This window comes from Fimicolochytrium jonesii (assembly GCF_025526975.1).
Source record: "Fimicolochytrium jonesii strain JEL569 chromosome Unknown EV422scaffold_23, whole genome shotgun sequence".
In the NCBI taxonomy this organism is placed as follows: Eukaryota; Fungi; Chytridiomycota; class Chytridiomycetes; order Spizellomycetales; family Powellomycetaceae; genus Fimicolochytrium; species Fimicolochytrium jonesii.
Window position 1 is genome coordinate 426208 of NW_026515690.1, and position 25595 is coordinate 451802.

Below are 25595 nucleotides of genomic sequence, written 5' to 3' on the forward strand. Positions count from 1 at the left end.
ATGAACGAAAGGTAGTCTCTATGCTCTACTGAAAGGTCGCTTGCGAATGTCCTGTAAGGTCCCAAACGAAGTAAACGAATCTATGGCTTACGCTGAGCGGGATGGGAGCGAAGAGAGAAGAGGGAGAACGAGGAAGGAGCTATTTAGGGCCTTTTCCCTCATAAGGTGGCGCAGTCACGGCTTACGATCGATGCCCTTCACTGCATGAATGGAAATCACGCGCGATTTCCTGCCGCTCCAAATAGGTCTGACCTTGTTTCGCGAGTGGCCGGTGGTCGCTGCATCGGCATCCGGGAGGTCCTTGGACCGGTGAATGTTCAGCATGATTGCGCTCACGGCGCACTGCCATGTGTTGCAGAGGCACGAGCAGGAGAGTTTGTTGAAAGGGAGCAGGATCTGGAAAAACGCCAGGACGTCGTTATACACCAGGATCACGGGATGGTGTTGCTCAACATCTTCTGCATGCGGACTGCCTGGGTCCTAGATGAGGGATACGAACTCCGAATTCCAAACGTCAACGTGCAGCAAGTAGGGCGGGACGCATAAGAAGAATACGCTTACGGCAGAGAGGAACGCATTTGCATTCGCGATAACGTCTACAGCAACCGATCCGAACGCGAGAGTGCACCATCGCCGGAACCGCCGTCGGTAACGTGCAATGGTTCGCACATGGCGGATGGATATTGAGCAAGCGCGTTAGCTTCGATGGTGAAGTCGAGCCGGGGTCGAGGAGCCCTGCCGTGCGGATCAGCTATGATGGGCGCGACGAGGAGGACGGCAACCCGAACGAGCAAGAGTACGAACACGGCAACAGGGAACACGTTGAAGCTCGCCCGTCGTCGTTTAGCCATGGAATGTCCGACTCGTCCACTGGATGCGCTAAACATGAGTGCTTCTGTTAAGACCCACCCAGTCCACACTGGACATTGCCCACCTATTGCACAACATTACATCTTAGAGCAATTTTCATAGATAGGGTATGTACGGTACGTAGACGACGAATTGTTCACAGGGCGTTCCTCATGGTTCCTCACGTCAAGGCGACGCGTCGTCTAAAAGCGTGTAAAGCGTCTAACAGGTAAACTTTAATGACTACCTGCGGCTTGTCCATATAAAACTGGAGGTCAACTTCAGCGAGTATAGGTACCGTACAGTACGTAGCATAACGCTTCTGGGCAGGAGCACTGAATCTTCAAACCTCAGTACAACGAACGAAAGCACTCAATATGGCTGACAAGGAGATAGGTAGGTGGCTGGTGCATATGCGGCCTTACCTCCTGATAGGGATGACCGTGATCTTTGACCCATTGCACTCTCGGCTACCTCACCGTCCGCAGAGCTCCTGGAGGGTGTCGAACTGCGTTTCGCCGTCGCAGACACTAAGGAGCGCTTCGAAAAGGCGGTTGGGACTTTCTTGACCCCGGTCCTTATCAAATTGAACTCGCCGCATAAAGTTGTGCAGACACAGGTAGTCTCCGTTTGGAAGAGTGGGAGACGCGAGCGGTCGATACTCCTTGAGGGATAGACCGGAGGGAAAGAGAGAGTGCTTCAGAGAACCAAGCAAACATGGACTCACAGGTGCGAACTTGCAGGTCATGAGTTTGTGCAGTCACGTCAGCAAAAGGTTCAAATCGGATCCGACACTGTCCCTTCCCATGTCCGCGCTGTTCGATCTGTGGGAGGCTGAAAGCACAACTATGATAGTGCGGAACTTCTGTTTGATCTATCTTGAGATCGGCTTCAACCGAATCACGGACGAGGTAACTAGTATGTTTGATGTCCATCGTAGTCCATCCCTGTTTAATCACCGTCTGAACAGGAAAAAATCAAATGTCTTCCTCGTTTACTACGGAATATCTCTCGCTGCATGCCAGCGCAACAAGCTGCCATCATGCAAATGGCCCTTCACATCATCGGAACTCTGACACGCACGAGAAACCCTGTATTAGACCCTAGTGTTGACTGGCACATTCCTCCCGCCGACATTCGCTTCTTTCTGGAGAAGCTCGCAGATCTGATGCTGTACGCACCTGCTCCCAAAACGACCGCGGTGACACTTGGCAATAGGTAAGACATGTAGTCTTTGGCTCAAGTGATCTCAAATTAACGACACTGTCAGCAAAGGCCACCAAATGCGCCGCCCCTCGACGTGCCGCCAACGTTCGTTCCACCAGCGATGAGCAAAGAGGAGATCACCTTCATCACAAACAACAACAAGGCGAGCTGGACTTCCTCATTGACGGAATCGAATAATATGAAGCTTTCTGTCTTGCGTTTCCTCGCATTGCCCGGATTGATCCCTCAAGACGAGTTTCACTGGGAGCGGTATCACGTGTACCTGGCCGCGGCGGGCGACGCAAATCACGAGCTGATCAGTGCTGGGGAAGATGGAATGAAGCGATATGCTCAGCCAGATTTGGAAAATGCGAATGTTGTTCGGGCATTGTATGCGATGTACCAAGGAAAACCGTCGAACAACCCTGATAGCCACCGAAGTCCCGCAACGCCTTCTCTAAAGAACAGGATCTTGAGGGTTTTGCTCAAGTCTGCGACAGCGGCAAATACCTTCCCGAACATGATTCAGGTTGCTTTCGACGCTCTGAACGGTGAAACGACCACTCCGAAACTGCGGGCTTCAGGGATGTCGTTCGTCCAGTGGATCGCCAGAATGACGAAAGACGAGACCATCAAACCCATCGCCCCTATCCTTTTGACGGCACTGCTGCAGTTCATCGAGCGGACGAAATCTGGTTCCCCCTCCGCCGAGAATGATTCGCTACGGGGCTTCGCGTTCGAAGCCGTCGGATTAGTCGCCAAGCGTGCACCTGACGTTTTCGACGTTTCCGTCCTTCGAGAATTGTTCGCATCTTTGATGGTGGAGTCGGCCAGTGTCCAAGTCTCGGTTTTGGATGCGCTTTCAAACATGAGCAACGCCTACCAGAAGATGCTCTCACAAGACCCGAGCAAAGAGACTGAATTCAAAGAGCTGCTGTTAGGGAACGTCTCGAACACCAACCACCGCTCGCGATACATCACAGCCAAATACGCCAATGCGCTCTTCCCATATAAAAGCGCATTGGCGCGGTACATTGACGTTATTCTCAGCCAAGATTCCAAACCCGAAGTTCGCGACGAATCACTGAAGGGTCTCGTGTTCCCGGAAGCCGACAACTGCGCGAGCGACGATCTTCCCGTCTTTGGCGATGTCCTGGCACTGGTTTCCTCGAATATTGAAAAGAATCCGAAAAGCTTCGCACAGAAAGCTCATGTGAGACAGGACGGGACGCTACACCCTGTCGTTCTGGCTGACTTTTTGAAGTACTTCCGGCATCTTCTCATCCTCCGCGCGAACCCGAAATGTGTGCTGGGGAGGAAAGGGCTGGATGACTTTGAGGATATTGCGGATGTGGAGACTAGAGATGCGCTCGTCGCGGTGTTGGCGCAAATGAGCGCGGACACGGAGACGTCGGGGTTGCGAGCGTACACAGACCTGCTCACGTTTGCGCTGCAAGTTGACTCTGGGGAGCTTCAAGCGGCGGCATCGTATTGCTTGTTGGAGTTGATTTCCTTTGGCCCGCCGGCGATCGGGGCAACTTACATTAGCCAGATTGAGTGGATCAAGGTATTTTCGACGCCTTTCAGTATGAGACCTCGCTCTGTGATGGTTCATCTGACATGTGTCCACAGTCCTTTATTGTCGCAACCAGAGCAGAGACGAGGATCTCCATGTCCCACGTACTCGGTCTCGTGGTCACGACTCAACTCGACGATCCGATGCAAGTAAAATTCGTGTCAGAACTCTTGGTAGAGTTTCAGAAGACGGCACAGGACAAGCAGACTTCCCCAGAACAAAGGCATGGCGCAACCCTGGCCCTCGGCTACATCGTCGGACGATCCTCCTATCGGTACTCGAAATCTCCCCTCCCATCGGACATCCTTTCACGAAGTCTCGAAGTTATAGTCAAACAACTAGATGCGGGCACAAATCTCGAGATTCTGGGAGCATGCGAAGCCTTGTCTGAGGCTGGTCGGTACTCCGCACTACCGCGATCGTCCACGCTAGCCCCTGATGAAGTCATCAGAAAGCTGATCGCGTTGATGAGCAAATCATCGTCGAACAACGACACGAAGATCCACGAACAAGCGATATCCGCCATGGGACAGCTAGCCAACGGCGACCATGGTCTGTCAAAGCAGGTGTTTGATCACATCTACACTCTGGCCTCGTCGCATTCGAAACAGACGGAGGTTCATTTTACCATCGGAGAAGCCATCACTGCCGCAACGTGCGGTTTTGTTGCCACCCACATGCAGAAATATTTGGACATTCCGACCGTGACTGTGGAATCCAAAGCTCCAGCGGAAACCGTCCAGGAAGTCATCAACACGTTACTGGAGAAGATAGCGCCCGGCAGCGCCCCGGTGGTTCGGAAGAATCTTGCGATTTGGTTACTGTGCATCATCAGATTGGGTGGGAAGCATCCGGTCGTCAAAGCAAATGCGCTGAGGTTGCAGTCGGCGTTCGCTGGGCTCCTCGGAGAAACGGACGAGTTCACTCAGGAGGTGGCGTCGAGGGGAATGGGATTGGTGTTTGAGCTTGGTGATGAGGCGGTGAGGTCTCAGTTGGTCGGGTCCCTGGTCTCGACATTGACAGAAGGGAAGAAGATCGCCCCGCAAAGTGTCACCGGCGAGACCCAGCTCTTCCGAGACAACGCCCTCGGCTCTGCGCCGGAAGGCGGCCAAGTCTCTGGCACGTACCAATCCATCCTCTCCCTCGCCTCGGACATGAACCAGCCCGATCTCGTGTACAAGTTTATGTCCCTAGCAGCGCACAATGCTGTCTGGAACTCCCGGAGAGGCGCCAGCATGGGCTTCAGCACTATCGCGACACAGGCCACCAAGGAACTGGAGCCTCACCTGCCCGCCATCATCCCGAAACTGTACCGCTTCCAGTTCGACCCGAACCCTAAAGTAGCCGAAAGCATGAAGAACATCTGGCAGACATTGATTAAGGAGCCCAGCAAGACCCTCGACGATTATTTCGAGACGATCATGAAGGATCTCTTGGCGGGCTTGGGCGATCGGCAATGGAGGCTGAGAGAAGCAAGTTGTCTGGCGCTGGCGGACTTGACGTCGTCCAGGGAGATGAAGCAGCTCGAACCGCATTTGGAGGAAATGTGGCTGATGTGTTTCAGGGCGTTGGATGATATCAAGGAGAGTGTGAGGACCGCGGCGTTTAGGACGTGCAAGGCGTTGACGAACAAGACGGTGCGATACTGTGATCCGACAACGGAAGCTGTTGATGAAGGGAGGAAGGTGATGAGGATCGTGGTGCCCTTCTTCTTGACGAAGGGGCTGCAATCATCGGCTGAAGACGTGCGCAACTTTTCTTTGGCGACAATCCTTAAGATCTGCAAGAAGGGAGGATTCTTGTTGAAGCCTCACGTCACGGAGCTCGTTGCGACTCTGCTAGAGTGCCTGGCTACCATGGAACCCCAAGTCCTGAACTACCTCACCTTCCACACCGACAAGTACAACATCAGCCAGGAGCAGCTCGAAAACTCTCGGTTGAGCGCTGTACGAAGCTCGCCAATCATGGACGCGATTGAATCGTGTATCGATCAAGTCGACGGTGAAGTCCTAAAAGCCCTCATCCCGCGTCTCAACGGGCTCATCCGAAAGGGAGTCGGGTTGCCAACCAAAGCTGGCAGCGCCCGCATCGTGTACAGTCTCGTCCAACGCGCACCGAACGACCTTAAGGAGCACGCAGACAGTCTCCTGAAAGCGCTGAAATCAGCCATCTTTGATCGTTCGATAGTTGTGCAGAAGGCGTTCGCGAGCGCCATTGGCCACCTGGCCAAAGTGTGCAGCGATGGCGCGGTCGAACAACTGTTGACATCCATGATCGACATATACCTGCAGACCGATGATCCGGACAAGCGACCCATCCCTGGTTACATTTTCCTGGAATTCGCCAAGAAATCCTCGGACAAGGCCAAGGAGTTCCAGGGCAGAGTTCTGCCAATCGCCTACCTTGGCGCTCGCGATGACACCGATGCAATCAAGCTCGTCTGGGTCGATGTCTGGGAGGAAATGACCGGCGGGTCTGCAGGAGCCATCCGGTTATGGATGAAGGAGATGATGGGCATGATGGATGGTCTTTTGGCGTCCACGCCGTCCTGGAGTGTCAAGAAGCAGGTTGCGATGGCGTTGGGGGATATGGCGAAGGCGCTGAGGGAGAACTTCAGTCCGTATATGAACGAGGTGGTGGATATGCTGATTAGCGCGCTAGCGGGACGGACGTGGGAAGGGAAGGAGGCTATTGTCAATTCTTTGGCTACCGTGATTGTGGAGAACAAAGGCTGGTTCGCAACGCCGGAGGGCGCCGCGAAAGTCGATAAGATAACTCAGGTAAGGTGATGGAGTTCTTCACCGATCCGTGATTCAAATGGAGATATTAACAATTGTTTCCGCTCTAGATCCTCATCCAAGAAGCAAAGAAAAACAACAAACCATACAAGCGCCATAGCATAGACAGTCTCGGAAAGGCATTTGACGCTCTGAACATCGACAAATATGCCGATTTGTACGACTATCTCGCCGAGCTGGCAGCTCCGGAGGCCAGCGATGATATGGAGGTCGACGATGAGGACGACCAGAGGCAGAAGACCCTTGGGTTGTTGATTCGAGCCACGAGTTTCAAGACTCTTGCGCTATGTTTCCCCAGGAACAGCCCCGAGACACAAGGTATGCTTTCTCCTCTTGACGTCGTTGACGTTTTGAAGGCCATAAGTTGATTCTTCATCGTTGCAGCCAAATATGCAGTTCCACTGTGTACGCTCCTGACCAAGAACCTAGATGGCAATGTGTGGAACGTGCGCCTGGCTGTGATCGAAGCTTTTGAGACATTTTTGGACAAACTTAGCTCTCCTTCGGAGCTCCTGACTCCTCAAGTTGTCAGTGAAGCCATAAATCAAACAATAAATTGTCTGGAGGACGGAAAGGTGAGGCAGAACGTTCATTTTCGCCTAGTCTGTTACGCTCTGAACTAAATCGCTCTCTCGCAGTATACATCCGTTCGAACAGCCGCAGCTCGCATGCTCCATAAACTCGCCACGACGACTTTACCGCTGTTACCCGACTCTGTTCGCTTAGAAGCAGTCACAAAGTTGGACGGTTTGACGGGTAAAGAGCTCGTTCCGCTGGTCGCAGAAGAGATCAAGAAAGCACGGAAAGTGCTCGCTGCAATGGATGCGAGCTAGATCTGAAGCACCCGGGGTCGTCCCAAGTCTTCTTTAAATATCATCCCCGCGTAATGACATTTTTATCATATAGCATATCGAGTCCAGTCTACACATGACAACCTCCACGGGAAAAGGAGAGAAGATGCTCTAGTGGACTTGCTTTTTTCTTCGGAACCTTGGAATCGTGAAAGAATGCGATAGAGTTGAATTTTGCGCATTAACACACTGTAAAGGCCGTAGTGAAAAGCGAAAAGCACCAAGCTTTGTTGTCCCTCTGGTGTCTGGATGGCCATGACACAGCTGCCCGCCTATTCGGCGAGCGCCTGAGCAAGTGCTACTAGAGACGAGCGCGGCAACAAGCATGGTGGTAGTGTTGCGTTTCCGACTGGAATGCAGGGGGATAAGGATTGCGTGGAAGCTCGGCGAGCAAGGTCGGCTAGAAGGTCGGCGAGGCTCAAGAAAATCGCACATGCGCCACTTTCTGCGCCCCCTGCCTTGGTTACCGAGGGCTTGGCGCCGCGATTGACGGCGGAGTTCATCAACTGACAGTTGGTAGCGCACTGTCCATCCAGACAAAAGCATACCGAGACGGATTGTGCTCGTTGGGCGACATTTGTCTCTCGCCTCGCGAATATCCAAAGGCCTCGACCATGGGTGCTCAGCTATGCAACGAATACCGATGGTGCAAAGGCGGAGCGGCAGTTGGGTCGGGTCGCAAATCACCGTTTTCCCATCTGACACCGATCGGTCGTTTTGATTTGAATAGGCTTATTTTTAGCATACATATAAGCAACACAATGGGTACCCGACTAGTAAGGACCGCAGTCAGACAAAGATAGGCAATGACCGCAGACCGTAAATAAGACACCCATACCAAAGCCGAACACTTGATAAACTAGACCCTTCCCTCCAAACTTACCGTCCTCTCTGCAAAAATCATATATACTTTGACACCGGCAGAGTAGCACACATAACTAGTCACACCAACGTAAAGATGATGAGCAGTTCGGTGTCTTGCGGCCTCGACGCAATCCGCTCGCTGGACGGCTACACAGCAGATCATTGGACGTTCCTGACTTCTATGTGCATCAGCAATCGACTAGTGTTAGCTCTTTCAATACCAAGCGCACTGTTGTCGTTATGCGTCGCCTTGTCGATGCTGTTCTTACTGGCGAGGGATTACAAGCTCACAGGGCCAACGATGACTATGAGTAAGATATTTTTCGTAAGTCCGAACATTAATGTCTCCAATCGACTGCACTAGTTACTGACCCGTGTAGCATTCAAATAGATCTGTTCGGCAATCACGTCAACGGGCTTAATGTTGGGAGCCATGGGCTTTTTGGCGTCCGGATCGGGCATGGTAATCTTGAGCACATGCACATTCCTGGTGGGGTCTCAAGGTAGGGGTCCGAATGTGCGCGACGACGGATTGTTTTTTGTCCGGCTTACTCATATTGAAGTCCCTCCGTCCATCTACCAGGCCTCATCGGTGGGGCGTATTCGACGTTATTTCAGTGGTAAGGGATATTCGGAAAGGTGCTGGCATGCAGCAATGCTCATCCACCACTTGCTCATAGGATCACCGTGACAACTAAGATGCTCGACTTGCAGGATGAGGAATGGTTGACGCTTCGGGTTCATGCGCTGCGCAGGACACTGCTTGTCCCTACGTACATCGTGTTTTCAATCTGCATGCCCGTCTGCGCGATCCGAGCCGCCTCCAACAACCACACGACAATGTACAATGTGGTTTCCTTCCTTTACTTTGGGTTAATGATGCCGTGGTTCGTGAATTGGTGCGCCTGCGCCAGCCAGTTCTCGGTGCACTTTGCGCGCCTGATCGAAGCGACCGTGGACGGGACTAAGGAATTCCATTTTTCGATACAAAGATCGGCCGGTGGAGCCAAGGCGATTACGCACATGGCGACACCAACCATCGGAACCGTTACGTTCAATCCGTCTGGCCTGAGCAACCCGGCAAAGGACCGAGCGGCGGAGATGCTAGCTGTGGCCAAGCGAGTGCGGCTTGTAGGGGCCTTGATTGCTGGCGACAAAGTGCTTTTCATCCTCTTGTACGTCGTTATTATGATCCACGGGCTCCTAGCATGGCAACGGCCAGACTTGAGCACTGTGCCCTTTGGGCTCTACGCTGTCATGGTCTGTGGGATCCCGGGGTAAGTGTGAACGACTTGAGGAGAGACCCCGCTGTTCAACCAACTGACCTCTGTATTGTCGTAGTGCAAACTTTCTGGTCTGTGCCATGGCGTACTACCACGTCTCTACGGGGCCTAGCAGATCATCCTAATATCGAAAGAAGTTGGTAGTAGTAGGAGCTCCTGCTCTCGGAGCCGTTGGTACATACCCAATCTATACCTAGTAATCTCCCCTTCCTACCGCATGTTGTGCTGTTTGCTGTCTCCACAGGACTTTTCACATCACACCTATCTTCACAACTGACTGTGCCCGCATGTCCGTCGAAGGAAGGTTTCACCTTGACGCAGATGTCCATCTCCTTCAAAGCGGACTGCGGTCATCAATTACAACACTGGAGAATAAGTATATACCATGCCACGTCCATTCGAGCGTTCCGATTGACAGTACCTTGAGCTGTCAAAAAAGCAAGGCAGTCTGAACCTTCATGGTGGCGACGTGTTCCACCGTTACGCGCACACAGAGGCGTCACAGGCTGTCACCATCCCCCTTGGCATGATGAGTTCATGAAATGATTGGAAGCGGCTTGGTCGCGAACTTGACGCCCAGAAGAATTTGGAAGCAGGGCTTGGCAAGCGGCAATCGGAAGAACATTCCGGCGTCCTGCGCTGATGCGATAGCAGCGAGGTGGCTTCCTTGGCGAGAAAATCGGGAGCCCCGCAGCTTTGGCCTTGGAGAGTCCCCCACATGCATTGCATAGTATGGGGCATACGGGTGACACATGATCTGGAAGGGCTCGGCATGGCTCGGAAAAGGCAATTCAGGTCAGAGGTCATAAAAAACAACAAAGGTGCAGGGCCGTGGCTGTCTGTACAGTAAGTCTCATTATTCGTGGCTCGGGATGACCTTTGAGGCTTTGCTCTGGCTCGCCTCGCACAGAGCACGTCATCACTCATATGTCGTGCACTTCTCGATTTCGGAATGCGGCCCTCTCCACAGTGTTCCACACCCCGGATCCCCCCCGGAAACGTGGTCGCCTGCACTGCCGCTACGCTCTGCAGGTCTGAGCCCGAGGACCCCGGATCGGCTATAAAAGGAGCTCGCAACATCCTCCCCGCTCCTTCAAAACGAACTTCCTCAAACGCACAATATATTCCACTTCTTCAAACCAAACACATATATCAAACATGCCTCTCCGTGTTCGCGTTGTTTCCGTTGCCGGAGTCCAGGACGAAGATGGTATGGTACCTTGGCAATCCCATCTGCATACCACTTCTGCTGCCCCTGACAGTCACTTTCTCTTGTTCGATATAGACTTTGGTTCCAACGACCTTTACGTTACTCTCACCACCGGCGGTCAGACGGAGAAGGTAATGTAGCAATACCTACGGTTTCGCTGATCTCTGTTCTTTGGGCACACGATCTGATATCAATTTCGACGTTTCCGCGATGTAATAGACCACCGTGAAGAAGGTAAGCACTTGTTGTCATTTGCTCAAAAATCATAATCCCGGCTGACGGATCCGTCTGCATTCTAGGGAGCTGGTCGCCAAGCTATCTGGGATGAGGCCTTTGTGTTCCCCAATTGGACCCCTGGAAGCCCCATCGAGATTGAGGTGAAGGACAAGGACCCCTTGAAGGACGACAAGCTCGGCAAGGTCAAGGTATGTCATCGTCGATGCAGGTCTGGTAGACTTCCAATATGTTCATCGTGCTCATGACTCTCGTGTGTGCAAACCCAGATCACCCCCGAGATCAGCGGTCCTGGTGAGAAGGAAGTCGTTGCGGAGCTCCACCACGGCCTCCTCCACAAGAAGGTAAGCGGCACAAACAGCATCGAGCGTCGCAAACATTAGCAAATTCATTGACACCGGCCTCGCTTACCCTCCCATCTAGCGTGGTGTTATCAACTTGATTGTCTCTGCCCAGTAAATGATACCCTGCACCCATTCGCAAACATGTCTGAGTCTTGTATATCCTGCATCATGATACCTTTTGGAAATAGTTTCGGGCAACTGCTTTTGAATCAAAAAATCTACACATCTTTCACACTTTCTCAATGCAAATGTGGCTGGCGCAACTGCACATTTATTCCCATTTGACGGTGGGCATAATGTGCTTTCCAGTATATCCGTTGGCGTAGCGCCCATAACCGAGCGGACGAGCCGAGCTCGTGCCCCTAACCTCCCTGAGCCCTATCTCGCTCCTCCGGCGAAAGCACGTCCGCAGAGTGTCACCGTGTCTTGCCCACGCGTTTCATCAGAATCCAACGATTCAGTGTGAGGTTCGATTTCAAGCCACGACTCGCTTTTTCGCCCTCCATATTCTCTCTTTTTCTTGGCACATTTTGAATACAGGAGCTGCTTTGACCATCCAAACAGTGGCTCTGGGTCCTGCTCGCATACTTGTCTGTTCGTCAGTCTGTCGGTTGTCTCTGGGAACAAAAGCAAGAAGACTCCGGCGAAGGCCTGGCCGAGTCAGCAATGAACAGAATGAGACCCTCTTTGGAAAGCGATCACGTTCCGCTGCTCGACGAGCAAGGGCAGCCCCAACTCGGAGAAAGGGTGTATATCGTCTCTCCGCAGCATGGAAGAGAAAACAGTATCGCCCAGAGAGCATGGGCAGCCTTGAAGAGCATGTTCACGGAGTCCACAGTCAAAGCTACCGCTACCTACCTTCTTGCCACCAGTGCGATGCTTCCCGAGTTCACGAACAGCAGGCTGCAGGGGTCCAGCTACCTACTGAGCACGGCAGTCATTTATTTTCATCCGGCTCGCACCGTTGGTGCTATGATAGAGGCGATGATATGTTGTATTGTTGGATTGGGCCTGGGGTTCGTCATCGCTTCTGGCTGCACGCAAGTTGCCATTCATTACCAGGTGGGAAGCGTTGATTGATGGAACACGGCAGAGGAACTCTCTGCGAAAGATAAGGCCGAAGATCACACCTTACGTACGACTGAACCAATTCCTCCATTTGGCAACCAGGAGGGAGAGCAAAACGAGGTCGAGGCGCACGCCATAGCGTTAGGGGTGCTTTTCTTGACTACTTTAGCGACGGCATTCACACGTGCTAAATACGCAGTGAGGCGACCTGCGATAGCTACAGGCATGTTCCAATGGGACTGGAATCGCTACCTATGCAACATCTTCAAGCTTCGGGCTAATGACCCATCTTCCAGGCTGTGCCATGACGCATATCTTGACATTCGTGACGATTACACAGATTTCTACCGAGGAATCTTTGAATCACTTGCAGGGCAACATCTATCGAACCGCGATTGCCTTGTCGGCCGGCACTCTAATCAGCTTCCTGGGATGTTGCTTAATCCGACCGCAGACTGCGGCATCTGTCCTCAGGTATGACAGCCTTGGACGTTGACAACATTCGTGCGGGTATCAAGCGGATTAAAAGCTTTTGGTAGATCGGACATTGCGAAAGGCTTCAACACGATGCGATCGTTTTTCGAAGCTCTGTCTCACACGTTCTCATTGGATGCGGAGTCGAGACTGGAAGCCTTCGTGGATTCCCCTGCTCCTGGAACCCCGTCTGCTTCCCATGACGACGTTGCGATCGACCTTCAATCCCTCACATCAAAGCACGATCAACTGGAAAAGTCGCTGAAAGACAATCAGGAGATGCTACTGCGACTAAGCAAATCTCGATTCGAAGTGAACTTTGAGCCCACGACGAGCGTGTTCTTGCACAGGCATCAGTTTCGTTCCATCTTTGACTCCTCGGAGCGACTCTGCCAGCATTTGGGTGGTCTGCAGGCGAGCATCACCGAGGTTGACCGGATAATAGCGCAGCAGGAGGACAATGAGGCATTAGTCCAGTTCATGACGGCAATGGGGAAGTCTCTGCGTCAACTTGTGGTGACCTGCAAGCAGAGTCTTGCTTTTTTGGAGACGATATTCAGCAGCCCGTCGCGGAACGCCCGTGACGCTGACTATGTGCTGCCCGCACTGGAGAATCTGTTCGAGAAGCTTGGAGCTGCCCTTGACGAGTTCGACGAGAATCAGAGACGCGTACTGGTTCACATCTACCAAAATGTGCATGGTGAGGAAGTGCGAGCAGATTTCGCGCGCATTCACTACGCACGGAGCGCTGACTTCTATCTCTTTCCGTAGAGGACGTCTTCCTCCTCTTTTTCTTCGTCTTTGAACTGATGGAGGTCGGCAAAGAGCTGGCGCGGCTAGTCGTAGCTGTCGAGGAGCTCAAGCGCGAAGTGCTCGACCGACGGCGGATGGGAAAAATGCGCTGGTTGTTTCGCTCGGTGTGGATTCATTGGAAGGACAAAGAGGTCAAAAAGGCACCACGACAGCAGTGAGTGAAGCGTGTGCTTTCCTGCAGTATCGTGTTGATCCAACCCCCCTCTCCTCAGATTATACGACCGCCCAACAAAACGATCTGGCAAGGAGGGCAGAAGGATCTCTCGTGGGTTCTCCATGCCAGCCGCTCTCACCCTCGATGACGACGAAGATCAGTCCGAAAAGAAACCGTTGGCGCTACGAATTTGGACGCTCTTCTCTTCTTTCAAAGACTTCGAAGCAAAGTTTGCACTCAAGACCGCATTGGTCGTGTCTCTACTTTCCGTACCTGCCTTCATAGACAGCACACAGCCTACTTTCTACGAGTGAGTCGTCGATGCTTTCAGCGTATCGAATCACGACTTTCTCATCCCTGCTTCATTAGTTTCCGAATGCACTGGGCCCTGGTTTCATTCGTCACAGTCATGACACCATCCGTTGGCGGGACCAACGCCGCAGGATTATGGCGCCTAGCCGGGACGTTCGGTGGGATCGCAGCTGCGATAATATCAGGGATGCTGTTTCACGATAATGCGATAGGGATGCTGTTGATGAGCGCTTTTTTTGGATTCATCGGGATGTACGTCTTTCTGGAGACGGCGTATCCCAGAATCGGCCAGGTGCGTTCGATACTCAGCGTTGGTGTTGTTTTTATGCGACCTGGGATAACTGAATGACGCCGTCTCCTTCATCCAGATCTTTCTCTTTACTTTCAACATCATTCTGCTCAATGATTTCACGGGACAAGTAGACCCCGTTTCCGGAAAAGAGTGAGTGTCAATCGCAAAACCTGGCCATTTGAAGGGTGCTAACCTGTCCCGCACGTTTCATAGTTACACCATATATGAGATTGCACTACGTCGGGGCTTCTCAGTAACGATCGGCATTCTGATCGGACTGTTTGTGTCTTACTACATCTGGCCGTTCACGTAAGGCGCCCTCGAGACTCCCCTTTCGGGCACGGGCAAACTAACTTCTGTCGTCACAGGGCAAGGAAGGCCTTACGGATTGGGCTGTCAAATGTAAGACGGATGTTGTGCTCCAGATATCGTGACTGACTCATCACCCAACGTTTCTACTCAATCTTCAACACTAGACGATTTTCGACATTGGATCCTTATATTCTCGTCTGATTGGCTTATTCAACTCCTCGGCACTTCCATCACGGACAGATCTACACGAGTTCCTCGAAGAAGAATTTGCGCTTCGCGTGTCGCTTGCGGAGTTGCGTACCTTTCTGCAGGATGCGGTACATGAGCCAAGATTGAAAGGCGCCTTTCCCAAAGAGCAATATGGACAAATGATCGATTCCTGCACACGGGTCCTGGATCGACTTGTTTCCATGCGGTTTGGTTTGTAAGTGAGGCGGTTTTCCCAACGTCCCTAATGTGTGGTTATAATACCTGCTCGCTGATCTCACATTAACGCTTATGCGGAATGTCTAAATAGAACGAAAGCAGGATTCACTTCAATCCGTGCCAGCTTCATCGCACCCGTCCAGGAGAAGCGACAGCGCATGATCGGCACAATCCTTCTCTACTTCTACCTAATCTCCGGCGCCCTCCTCCTCCGCTTCCCGTTGCCACCACAACTCCCCGACGCCCGCGGAGACCGCGAAGCTCTCATCAACGCGATTCGAACACTACCGGCCGTGCAGCCGCGCGTCGTGGCAGAGGTGGAAGATCCGGCGTACATTTATTATTATGCGTATGTGATGGGGATGGATGATGTGGTGAGGGAGCTGGAGAATCTGGGTCGGGTGTGTTGTCAGTTGTTTGGGGTTATGGCGCTGGGAGGGCCGAATGCGGATTCCGAGGAGGCGGCGAAGGAGTGGGATACGGAGGATTGAGTCAGCATTCACGTTTTTGCACAAGGGTGGGGTACCGCGTTAGGGAAGTGAAGAGCTTAGACATTGCGAGGGATGAGAGCAAGCAACCATACAAATAGCAACTGATAGCTTCTGATCATGATAATGTAGAAATACATAGCTCGACGAGCAGAAAAAGAAGCAACGTCACTTGTAGTTGATTTACGAGTGCGTCATGGAATCTTGAGAAGCGGCTCTCCGAGAAAGCCCCTGCCCAGCTTCCGTCTCAGACCCCACCGTCACCGATCCTTCGACCAAGCCGAACGCTCCGAAAGGGCTCATAGGGCTCATAGGGCTCGTGGGTGTTCCGTGCACAAACTTTGAAATATCCTGGCGTAGCGGGGACGACTTCGGTAGCGCTGGGTCGGAATCGAAGGCTTCTGGCGTTGAGGATTGTGCCGGCGTGCCCAAATCGGCGCATAGGGTGCGACCACCGGGGGAGAGGTTGTCTTCGCCTGCCAATGTCATACGGTCGGACTCGGATATGCTGATAACGGATGTTCAGTGTTAAGTATCCATCAGTGGGATGTCCCCACAAAGCGACATGGTATGCATACCTCGACAACGCAGAGAGCGTATAGTCACTCCCTGGCCCACTTAGCCTGTTTTCAGGCGGGTAAACGGGTGCGGGCAATGTGATGATGGGCGTCGGGGCTGGTTTCCTATCCACGATGTTGATCACAGGCGCTGGGGTCTCCGTTTTTACTGTTGCAGCAGCTGATGAGTTTTTGGAGGAGAACGTCAGTGGCGAAGCTCCGGTGGGACAGTGAAGACGGTGCATACATACCTGTGCCATCGCTTTCGGTGTCCTCTGCCCCTACGAATGCATCTACAGCCACAAGAGGTTTTTCAAACAACAGATGAGATTGGAACGTGAAAACAGTACATTTACAGAAGATGCATCCGTACGTATGACCGAAACGATGCTGCTCAGCTCGACCGATTCCGATTTTGCATCCGTCAATGGGTTTCCCGCGAAAGAGATTCCTGGACAGGATGTTGAGCTCCATGCCTTCGAGAACGCATGTCAACATCCTCGCCGTCTCTTACCTGAAAGCGACGGGAGCTGAGCGACGACCTTGTTTATGGTTTTCAACTGGTTGTTATTCATGCCGAGGAATTGCTTTTGGCACATCACCGGAAGATCTCCTTCTAAGCATAAAGCGTTTCTTACAGGCCCGTTGATTAAGCAAGGTTACTTACCAGCTGTTTCAGTTTGATAATCTCATCAGGAATACTCCCAATCGCATTCCCTCCAAGGGCCAAATGCACCAACGTATCGATCTCACATATCGATTTCGGAACCTCATCAAGCAAATTGTTCGTCAGGTTCAGTCGCGCCAGTCCGCCCAGTTTGTCCAACGAAGCAGCTTCGATCGCTGATGTCGTCAGGCGATTTCCGCCGAGTGACAGAACCTCGAGGAGATAGAGCTGCGCGAAGGTGGGAGCGAGACTCGTGAGGTTGTTGAAGCTGACAGGGGTGGAGGTTTTGAATCGGTAAAGATTTGTGCTATGAAGCCGCAATGCGAGCGGAGATGCCCTCACCTTAAATGGAGAATACGCAACCCTTTCAGATATCCGATTTCCGAAGGGAGAGTGGTCAGGTTGTTGTTGCTGGATCAGAACCCAGTCCAGAGGTTTCAGGGGGCATTCTGTCGGATAATTGCAAGCAACTTCTTTCTGCCTCGTTTACTCGATCTACCTCAAATTCAGAACTACCAAGTTTCTGGCGCCAAGGATACTCTGCGGAATAGCCTGAAGCTCCTGATGCCGTATGGACACGATCTGCAAGCGATTGGGTTGGATCTCCGATGATGGAAACTTTTACTGAGAGCTCGTTGTATTCCACCTACGTCTCCGCCTGCGGCCTTTAGTTCATCCTCACGTTTCTTTGGCTTCATCAACACCATTTTGGAATGTTTCACGGCTTGGAGTAACGGTATATAACTGTATGGTCCAATTAGTTTCGTGTAAACGCACTTCGGCACTGGCAAAATGTGCCTCAACTTCGAAATTCCGACAACAAACGCGGTGTCGAAATTCGCGGAAGGTGTGGCAATTGCACCCGTCCATGTCCACTCGTGGACATGCGATGTTTGAGGAAACGCTGAATGAAGCACCTGAGGAAACCTATCGGCTAATGCCATTGCCAGCTGCAGTCTATTTCGCGAGGCATGTCACCAACATTGTTCATTCAAGATACAAAGTAGACTAAGCACCCTATTTCCAGCCATCGCATTGAAGCTTGCAAACCGCTGGATAGTACGAATTGATGGGAAGGCTTTGGAGGAACCAACTCCGAGAGACGCCGGCAACGCGAAATAGGATGCTGCAGTACTTCGAACCATGCATTACGCAATCAGATGGTGATGACTTCCTATATCCGTCATGCGCATCAAGGGTTCAAAGTTCGCTCCGAGTTGAGGTAAGGCATTTGATCCAGTTGGAAGTCTTTCGGTACGCCGCATCCTGTTTCGGTCACCGCAAGGGCTTGCCCTCTGTGCCGGCCAAGGTAAGCACACATGAGATGCAGAGCAGGTGCTCAGCGAAGAAGGTCGGTAGAAGGACGAGGTGGTATATCCGATGTTTATCTGCATCCCTCACTTAACGGTCAACGTAACAGTTAGCACCTTATCCCCGCGATGAAACTGCGCGCCGCCTTCCGCGACATCGATCGGGTGCGGAAGATCGATGTCCAGGGCGAAGTGGTTGGGGATGTGCAGGAGTAGGCGGGATTGTTCAATGTCGAGCGTTGTTGTTTTCATTGTTGGCTGTTATCAGAGATCGGGTGTCAGTGTATAGGAGGGATGACGAGAAGATGAGTCGTAACGCTACTTACGACGCCAGGGAGCTGAATTTCCACGATCAAGAACTCAGGCGTGCTCGTTGGTGGTTCGCGGACAATGTCATACTTGGGACGTGGTAGGTGCAGTGTCTTCATCGCCGTCGGTTTCAATTGTGTCGGGGCGGTTGATTTCGCTGCAGATTTCGATCCATTTGGTCTATCCACCTCGGCGATAATCGGTCGTTTGGCTCGTCGGATGATGTGTTTCGATAAGCGACCTTTTGATGCCATCTTCGGAAGTGTGAATTCTGCATCATCCCGAGGAGAAGTCAGCAACAATTCTCCAGTGTCCCTCTCAGCCTACCAAAAAACCTGACCACGCACCTCGACTGAGCTGCAACTTATACTTCTCTTCCACCCACTCCAACGCCAGCTCAATCAAGAACAGCTTGAAGTCTCCGTCTTCAGCGGCCTTATCCAGTGGATCCGTGTTGACGCATGCATCGAACACCAAGCACGTTTTGCCCGCTGTGTCAGAAACCCTGAATTAGTTATTCTTCGATGTTCATCATCCGTGCCTCAAGTGACCACGTACATTTATCCCGATCAGGCCTAGGTGAGCTCAAACTCAATGGGACCTTATACGCCGCATTATCTTCCGCATTCAGTGCTTTCACGATCTCCTCTTTTGTTGCTGGGGGCGGGGCAGGGATGTTTGGGCTGTGGCAGATGTTGATGAACACCTATTTTTGACACAATCAATACCAGTTCGTCTTCATCCATGGGCCCGCTGCTTCCCAGACGCCTGCCCAGGCTTTCTGACAAGTACCTTCAACCCTACTCCCCAGTCGTCCACCTTCACCGTATTGTGCGTCTTCACCACGAACCCCGGCTCAGGCATAACTTCATGCATCGGCGACGGTGCCGATCCGTCCCCCGTAAGTTTCAGTCCCTTCCCTCCAGCCCCAACACCGTCCTGATCTGTCGCAGCGCCGACCCGTTTCGATAGCTCGGACATGAGCTTGCTGAGCTCGGCGTCATTTTGGGAGAGCAGTTTGACGAGTTCAGGGTCATCGGAGTCGGTTCGGTTGGGGTGAGAGTCTGCCACGCTGCTGCCGGTTGAACCGCCTGAGGGCGACGTGATGCTCGCTAGGAGGGATTCGATTGTCATTGTCGATTTTGTGTTACGAGGTTGAATTCGTATCAATGTCGTCTTCCAACCCCAGAAAGCCCCTTCATATGACGCGCAACTCGATGGACAAACTGGTCTTCGCGTTCTCGCTTAGCAGGAAGTCCAAAACATCCAGCTCATCCAGCTCGCAAACTGCCCCATCTTCGAAAGATCAGGCCACTGCTCGCGAAGAGAAGCCTCGTCCGCAGTTCTTCAACTTCGCGCGCAGAGTCTTCATAACTCTGTTCCGTCGCCGTCGTGGGAGATTCCCTGAGAAGCCACCGGTAGAAGAGGTCGAAATCGTCCAGGATTTGGAAGCCCCACTTCTGACAGAACCCGAGGCCGAAGAAGAACCAGAAGTTGAAGTTGAAACCGAACCAACAGCGCAAACCGATTCACACGCAGAAGTCATGGGTATCGAAGTAATGGACATCGACCGGGACGTCACGGCGTTCTTGTCTGCTGAGCAGCAGAAGGTGCCAGCGCAATTGCGGGACTATTACGTCCGGTTTATTGATCTTTACGACAAGAAGTAAGCTGGACTCGTTCAAACGATGCTGAAACCCCCATAACTGACTTGGATTCCTACTCTAGGCTATGGCATCAGTTGACGTTAGCCCTGGAGGCGTTCATTGCCCAACCGGGGTCTGGGCCACACCTGATTCCCTTGTACGAGCACTTCATTATCGATTGGGAGAAGAAGATGAACAAGCTGAGTCTGGTGAAATTCCTGACGAAAGCCAGCAGAGAATTGAAGGGTGTGTAGATGAGATACCGGACAGGAAGCCTATAGACGTTCGAAAATTGACGTTTCGGACATAGATTCGAAGGCCGCACTGGAGTTCCTCGACCGCCAAGTTGAAAAGCTGAAGGACAAACCAGAGAGCCGCGATGCGTACACTCTGGCGCGCATGGAGGCAGCGTGGTACAAGTTGGTTGCAGAAGATTTGGAAGGATGTAAAACCGCCATCGATGAATGCGAGAAGATTTTGGACGACTTGCCTGGAACGGAGCCTGTCATAAATGCTAGCTTCTACCGCGTTGCTGCCGCTTACTACAAGGTAGTCAACCATGGATGGGACTAGGTTTGGCAGGTCATCGGCTTACTTCGTGATTTTGTTTCTAGGCGAAGGCGCAGTATCCCCAGTATTACCACAACGCGCTACTCTACTTGTCGTCCATCTCCTTGGACGAACTGAGCCCGATCGACAAGCAGGAGAGGGCGTATGAACTTGCTATCAGTGCGCTGCTTGGAGAGGGCCTGTACAACTTTGGAGAATTGGTGGGTACCAAGCATTAAGTGTTGAACGAGAGCAATCCGGATGCTGTTACAATCAGGCTGGGGCTAAATGTCTAGCGCACATGCAGCTGCAACATTCCATCCTGGACTCTCTCAAGGGCACCACCTACGGCTGGCTCCGAGACATGCTCTTCTGCTTCAACAGCGGCGACATGGACGCATTCGACAAACTGAGCCGCAGCGGTGACTTCCTGAAACAGGTATCTACCCCACTCCCACAACCATCTCTACTAAACCCGCAAATACCGTATCTCACTTTACATCCCCTTCTTAGCCCCTCCTAGTAAATTCCGTCCCGTTCCTCCGCCAAAAGCTGTGCCTCATGACCCTGATAGAAGCAGTCTTCAAGCGCAGCAAAGAGTCCAGGGGCCGCATGACCTTTGGCGAGATCTCGAAAGAGACGAGGGTGCTGAATGAGGAGGCTGAGCATTTGGTTATGAAGGCGTTGAGTTTGGGACTGATCAAGGGGAAGATTGATGAGGTTGATCAGGTGGTTATGGTACGTTTACAGGCTTCAGATTTCGTGCCGGCTCACACAGGAAGGTTCAGCGGACTGAAGAATGATGCTTTTGGCAGGTCACTTGGGTCCAACCCCGCGTCCTGGACAGGAATCAGATTGAGAGCATCCGTGACCGTCTTACGGACTGGTCTGCCAAAGTCCGGGAGCGGGTGCTGATTTCCGAGGAAGGCGCGGCGGACATGTTTGCTCAATAGATAGCAACCTTGTTGTTTTCGTCACCTGCCGAGTACCCTTTCTGACCAATGCGTAATGATGGATTGTACAAAATATAAATATCCAATCGATCCGCGCATCATTTCCGTCCGATGGCTGACGACCTGGCTCATCGAGCAATCATGCATTCACGGGAACGCCCACTCCAACTGAAATGCACATAAATACTGTACAATCCCCTATCGTCGCCGGTGATCCCTATCCCTATCCCAATCCCGCCGATCGGGGCTCCGTCTACCCCTGTCTCTCCGGTCTGGGCTCCTACTCCTGCTCCGTCTCCTATATCCACTCCTACTCCCCTCACCTCCACTCCGCCTCCTATCCTCTCTCTCCCTATCACTCTCCCTAGCCCTTCCCACCCTGTCCCTATACGTCACCTCCTCACGCCGTCTATCCATCTCAGGTTTCTGGTTCGCGCGCTCGTCAGGCCGACTTCGGGATCCCCCGTTTTTCTTTTGTTTCTCGCCTTCGAGATCGCCGGCATGCTCGAATACGAGGTCGTACGACTCGTCGCCGTGGCCGTCGCCGCCTCGGTAGCGGGTGCGGCGTTCGAGGGCGGGACCGCCAAAGTCTGTGTTGAATTTGGTGCGTTTCCCCACTGGAGATTGGTGAAGAGAAACGTGGTTAGACGGAAGGGAGCTGGGTGGAAGGTAAAGTATCGGGGGGCGGAACTTACTCAAAAAGTCGGTGTGGAGTTTGGAAACGCTTTGTGAGAAATCAACGTGGATTCGGCGGTCGTCTATCAAGACGTTGTCCATTTTGACGTAGGCCTATGGGATTGCTGCATGTCAATACCGTTCCGCCATCTTGAGGCTCCACAGTCCATCGTTCGCCCGTACCTCTTCACAGGATTCCTTGTTATCAAACTCGATAAAGGAGTAGCACAAAGAGTCTCCCGTCTTCTTATCGCGCACCACTTCGCAACTGAATATACGATGCAAATCAGCCTTTTCTACGAAATCCACGAAGCAAAACCGGTCTTTCAACAGCGTCAACACCCACCTCAAAATAGTCCCAAACCGCGAAAAAATCAGCTCCAAATCCTCATCCCTCGTCACCGGATTCAGCTTACACACAAACAACACGTTCTCCGGCGGCTTAATCTCCGCAAACGGCAAATCCCCAACCATCTCCAACGTCAACGCCCGCGCCGCCGCCTCCTCCTGCCGTTCCCGCCGCTCCAGCTCCTCGGGGGGTAAGTCGGGGACCAGTTCCTCGTCCTCGCCGATCCGGCCGGATTTCAACATCTCTTCGGTGGGCACGGGGGAGCGGTCCGGGATGATTAGCCCCGGTGGGTCCGGGAAGGGATCGTCGAGGACGATGGTGTGTTTGATTCGGATGTCGCGGTAGGGTCGGCCGTCTTCGTCGGCTATTGCGGCGTTGATTTGGTCGAGGACATCGAGGCCTTCGACGACCCGCCCAAAGACTGCATGCTTGCCGTCGAGGTAGTCGAGGTGGTTTTCGGAGAGGGTGATGAAGAACTGGGACCCGGCGACGGCTGCCCCGCTTGCGTCGGATTCGGTTGTGGCGAACGAGACGGTGCCTTTTCGCTTGTGTTTGAGTTTTGGGTGGACTTCTGGTGTGAAGTATCTTCGAGACGGGCCCTGTATCACACTGGGAAAAAGGAGAGACCGTTCAACCTCCATTCAAAAACATGCAATTGCCCTTTGAAACGATCCTACTCACCCCCACACAGACTCACCGCCTTTCCCCGTGCCCAGTGGGTCCCCAGTCTGCGCCGTGAAGTTCTTTTGCACAGAGTGGAACAAGACAAAGTTGTAGTACTTGATTTTGCACAGTTTGAGGAAGTTCGTCGATGCTTTCGGGGCTTTGTCGACTTCGAGGTCAATGACGATCTCCCCTAGCGAAGTTTCCAGTAAGACCGACATTTCTTCTTTCCGGCGACGGCGGAGGGTCGGAACAAGAGGAGGGGAGCTTCAGTGGGTATGTGTATTATGTACAGGCGTTTCTTGAATAGAATAGCGTAGGGGATGCCTTCCGGGGTTTAACCAAAAGTGTGTTTTCGAACCCATTTCGAACCACGGTGGAGAGGGATGCAGGAGCACCTAGAGGAGCACGCGTTCCAGAGGCTCGCGTTTCCTGCCCGTCTTCCCCGCTGCTCACGATTTACAACCTATCGCCGGCGGGCTCAAGCTTCCGCCCCGACCCCTCCTGGCTCCCGGCAAGCTTAGAACAACCGTTCCACTGAGGTAAAGCACAGCAATCAGAAGAAAACTTCTCCAGAAGATCGAAAAAAAAATCTGATTTTCAGGCAGATATGCCTTTCTATATACAAAGACGACCGGAGCAGGCAGTGAAACCCATGCACGTCCTTTGACCACGAGCTCTAGCCACCCAGGCATCACCTTATGGGTTCCCTCACAACACAAGGCATCACTGCATCCCCGCAAAAAAGCCAGAAAAGCACGCCTCAATCCGACGCACCAAAAAGGTCAGGCTTGCCAACAGCGATCAGCATAACGACGTTGAGTCCAGTGATGATGAGCCCGCAGAGGGTAGCGATAGCGATCGTGAAGTAGTTGTTTGCGTAGTTGTGCGTCGTGGGTTCGTTTCTGCTGTCCGCTTGGAATTTGACTGTCATGTAGGCTGTGAAATGTGAAGAGTTGCTTTCGTCAGTATGTCGTGTCAAGTCGAATGGAATAAATCCAGGATGACCCCTCACCTTTGCGAGACGTGAACCAGATCAACGGCCATATAGAAAACGGAAGCTGGACGCTCAAGATGACTTGACTAACGACCAGAAGCTCATCAAGGCCGTTCGACCCTTTAACGAGGACGACAACCAGAGCGGGGATAAGCGCCAAGCCCCGCGAGACAAGGCGGCGGACCCACGGCTTAACCCTGAACCGCGAGCCCAAGAACCCCGACATGACAACCTGTCCCGCGATCGTCCCCGTGATAGTGGAGCTTTGCCCCGATGCCAAAAGCGCGATTCCAAAAATGACGGCAAATGCCGGTGAAAGCAGCTTGCCAAGCAGATCGTAAGCGTCGTGGAGGGTGGCGATTTGCGTGTTGCCGGTGGTGTAGAAGGCTGCTCCGGCGACGATGAGGATGGCGGAGTTAATGAAGAGGGCGTAGGTCAGGGAGAGGATGCAGTCGATTGTGGTGTATTTGATTGTCTTTGGGAGGAGTTTCATGTGGTGTCGCGCTAAGGGGGCGTCGGCCTTCTCAAAGGCCTCGGGAACGATGGTTCCGGTGGGCAGTAGAGTGGCTGGTGCTGTTTGACTGTAGCGGTATTGGATCAAGTGAGTGTGCAGGAACAGGTTGTGCGGCATAATCTAGAATGACAGACGCGGTTAAGTCTCCTGGAGAAGGATTGCAAGATTTTGGATAACGGAACTAACCGTGGCGCCAACGATTCCCATGAAGATCCATAGCTGGTCACCGTTAGTGAACAGCTCCCTATGCGGGATGTAGCCCTCAAAGACGTCTCCCCAGTTGGGTCCGACCTTAATCAGCAATGCAACGAAGCACACACCGATAATCCCAACCAGCGCCATGATTCCGAATTCGAACCACCGCAAGTATTTCGGCCCAAAGCCAAACAAGATGATCAACACGTCCAAACCGGTGATAGCCACAGCCCACGGTAGAGGGCATTTGAACAAGAGGTTCAGCGCTATCGCGGCGCCAATGACTTCGGCAAGATCGGTGGCGATAATCGCGGCCTCCGCGGTCAGGTAAAGAAAGAAGTTCGCCCAAGGATTGAAACTGTGCCTGCACAGCTCCGCGAGGTCTTTACCGGTCACGAGGCCAGCCTTCACCGCTAGGGACTGCAGGAGCATGGCTACGGTGCTTGCGAAGAGAATCGCAAACAAGGGATTATAGTAGAACTGGGAACCACCGCTCAGGTCGGTGGCCCAGTTTCCGGGGTCCATGTAGCCGACGGCAATCATGGACCCCGGACCAATGAATCTTAGGAGAGTTCGGTACCAAGGGGTCTCGGGAGCGCCGCCAAGCGAAGCGACGAATGGCGAAGGAAGTCCCGGGCCATGAATCATGATTTCTTT

General features: G+C 52.7%; 10 protein-coding genes across 10 annotated transcripts; 5 read left to right on the forward strand and 5 right to left on the reverse strand.

The window, feature by feature from the left end:
- The first annotated feature begins 1138 nt into the window (after positions 1-1138).
- EV422DRAFT_539152 (proteasome stabiliser-domain-containing protein) lies at positions 1139-7656 on the forward strand. The gene is made up of 8 exons (XM_053071036.1): positions 1139-1245; positions 1338-1760; positions 1820-2067; positions 2125-3622; positions 3688-6411; positions 6480-6747; positions 6814-7004; positions 7068-7656. Exons 2-8 carry the CDS (start codon positions 1596-1598, stop codon positions 7260-7262), a joined length of 5289 nt encoding a protein of 1762 aa, XP_052923208.1. The 5' UTR covers positions 1139-1245; positions 1338-1595; the 3' UTR covers positions 7263-7656.
- Positions 7657-8238: 582 nt separating this feature from the next.
- Positions 8239-9552, forward strand: EV422DRAFT_508437 (uncharacterized protein; the record flags this gene model as incomplete). Its single annotated transcript, XM_053068747.1, has 5 exons — positions 8239-8469; positions 8536-8647; positions 8728-8764; positions 8825-9421; positions 9486-9552. 5 exons carry the CDS (start codon positions 8239-8241, stop codon positions 9550-9552), a joined length of 1044 nt encoding a protein of 347 aa, XP_052923209.1.
- EV422DRAFT_195699 (uncharacterized protein) lies at positions 9467-10624 on the reverse strand. The gene is made up of 2 exons (XM_053065246.1): positions 9849-10624; positions 9467-9771 (listed from the first exon to the last, which is right to left on the reverse strand). Exon 1 carries the CDS (start codon positions 10505-10507, stop codon positions 9908-9910), a length of 600 nt encoding a protein of 199 aa, XP_052923210.1. The 5' UTR covers positions 10508-10624; the 3' UTR covers positions 9467-9771; positions 9849-9907.
- On the forward strand, positions 10533-11447 carry EV422DRAFT_539157 (C2 domain-containing protein). Its single transcript, XM_053071037.1, has 6 exons — positions 10533-10637; positions 10713-10768; positions 10857-10871; positions 10937-11062; positions 11141-11215; positions 11295-11447. Exons 1-6 carry the CDS (start codon positions 10586-10588, stop codon positions 11328-11330), a joined length of 360 nt encoding a protein of 119 aa, XP_052923211.1. The 5' UTR covers positions 10533-10585; the 3' UTR covers positions 11331-11447.
- A 221-nt stretch (positions 11448-11668) lies between these two features.
- Positions 11669-15647, forward strand: EV422DRAFT_195872 (Fusaric acid resistance protein-like-domain-containing protein). Its single transcript, XM_053065250.1, has 12 exons — positions 11669-12277; positions 12386-12506; positions 12580-12757; positions 12823-13457; positions 13529-13724; positions 13783-14034; positions 14094-14328; positions 14405-14478; positions 14542-14637; positions 14697-14730; positions 14805-15064; positions 15158-15647. The coding sequence occupies exons 1-12, from the start codon at positions 11882-11884 to the stop codon at positions 15555-15557; spliced, it is 2877 nt and encodes a 958-aa protein (XP_052923212.1). The 5' UTR covers positions 11669-11881; the 3' UTR covers positions 15558-15647.
- Positions 15519-16954, reverse strand: EV422DRAFT_195799 (uncharacterized protein). Its single transcript, XM_053065248.1, has 5 exons — positions 16626-16954; positions 16485-16562; positions 16363-16404; positions 16133-16292; positions 15519-16062 (listed from the first exon to the last, which is right to left on the reverse strand). The coding sequence occupies exons 1-5, from the start codon at positions 16708-16710 to the stop codon at positions 15738-15740; spliced, it is 690 nt and encodes a 229-aa protein (XP_052923213.1). The 5' UTR covers positions 16711-16954; the 3' UTR covers positions 15519-15737.
- On the reverse strand, positions 16485-17710 carry EV422DRAFT_539178 (leucine rich repeat protein). The gene is made up of 5 exons (XM_053071038.1): positions 17429-17710; positions 17278-17360; positions 17121-17189; positions 16626-17046; positions 16485-16562 (listed from the first exon to the last, which is right to left on the reverse strand). Exons 1-4 carry the CDS (start codon positions 17483-17485, stop codon positions 16761-16763), a joined length of 495 nt encoding a protein of 164 aa, XP_052923214.1. The 5' UTR covers positions 17486-17710; the 3' UTR covers positions 16485-16562; positions 16626-16760.
- Positions 17694-19601, reverse strand: EV422DRAFT_622094 (pre-RNA processing PIH1/Nop17-domain-containing protein). The gene is made up of 5 exons (XM_053074160.1): positions 19190-19601; positions 18956-19103; positions 18745-18888; positions 18415-18668; positions 17694-18346 (listed from the first exon to the last, which is right to left on the reverse strand). Exons 1-5 carry the CDS (start codon positions 19529-19531, stop codon positions 18176-18178), a joined length of 1059 nt encoding a protein of 352 aa, XP_052923215.1. The 5' UTR covers positions 19532-19601; the 3' UTR covers positions 17694-18175.
- A 355-nt stretch (positions 19602-19956) lies between these two features.
- EV422DRAFT_499326 (uncharacterized protein) lies at positions 19957-21545 on the forward strand (the record flags this gene model as incomplete). The annotated part of the gene is made up of 7 exons (XM_053068074.1): positions 19957-20063; positions 20126-20289; positions 20354-20592; positions 20658-20813; positions 20900-21031; positions 21106-21330; positions 21408-21545. The coding sequence occupies 7 exons, from the start codon at positions 19957-19959 to the stop codon at positions 21543-21545; spliced, it is 1161 nt and encodes a 386-aa protein (XP_052923216.1).
- A 2652-nt stretch (positions 21546-24197) lies between these two features.
- Positions 24198-25586, reverse strand: EV422DRAFT_499303 (manganese transport protein MntH; the record flags this gene model as incomplete). The annotated part of the gene is made up of 2 exons (XM_053068072.1): positions 24198-24863; positions 24930-25586. The coding sequence occupies 2 exons, from the start codon at positions 25584-25586 to the stop codon at positions 24198-24200; spliced, it is 1323 nt and encodes a 440-aa protein (XP_052923217.1).
- Between the last annotated feature and the right edge of the window lie 9 nt (positions 25587-25595).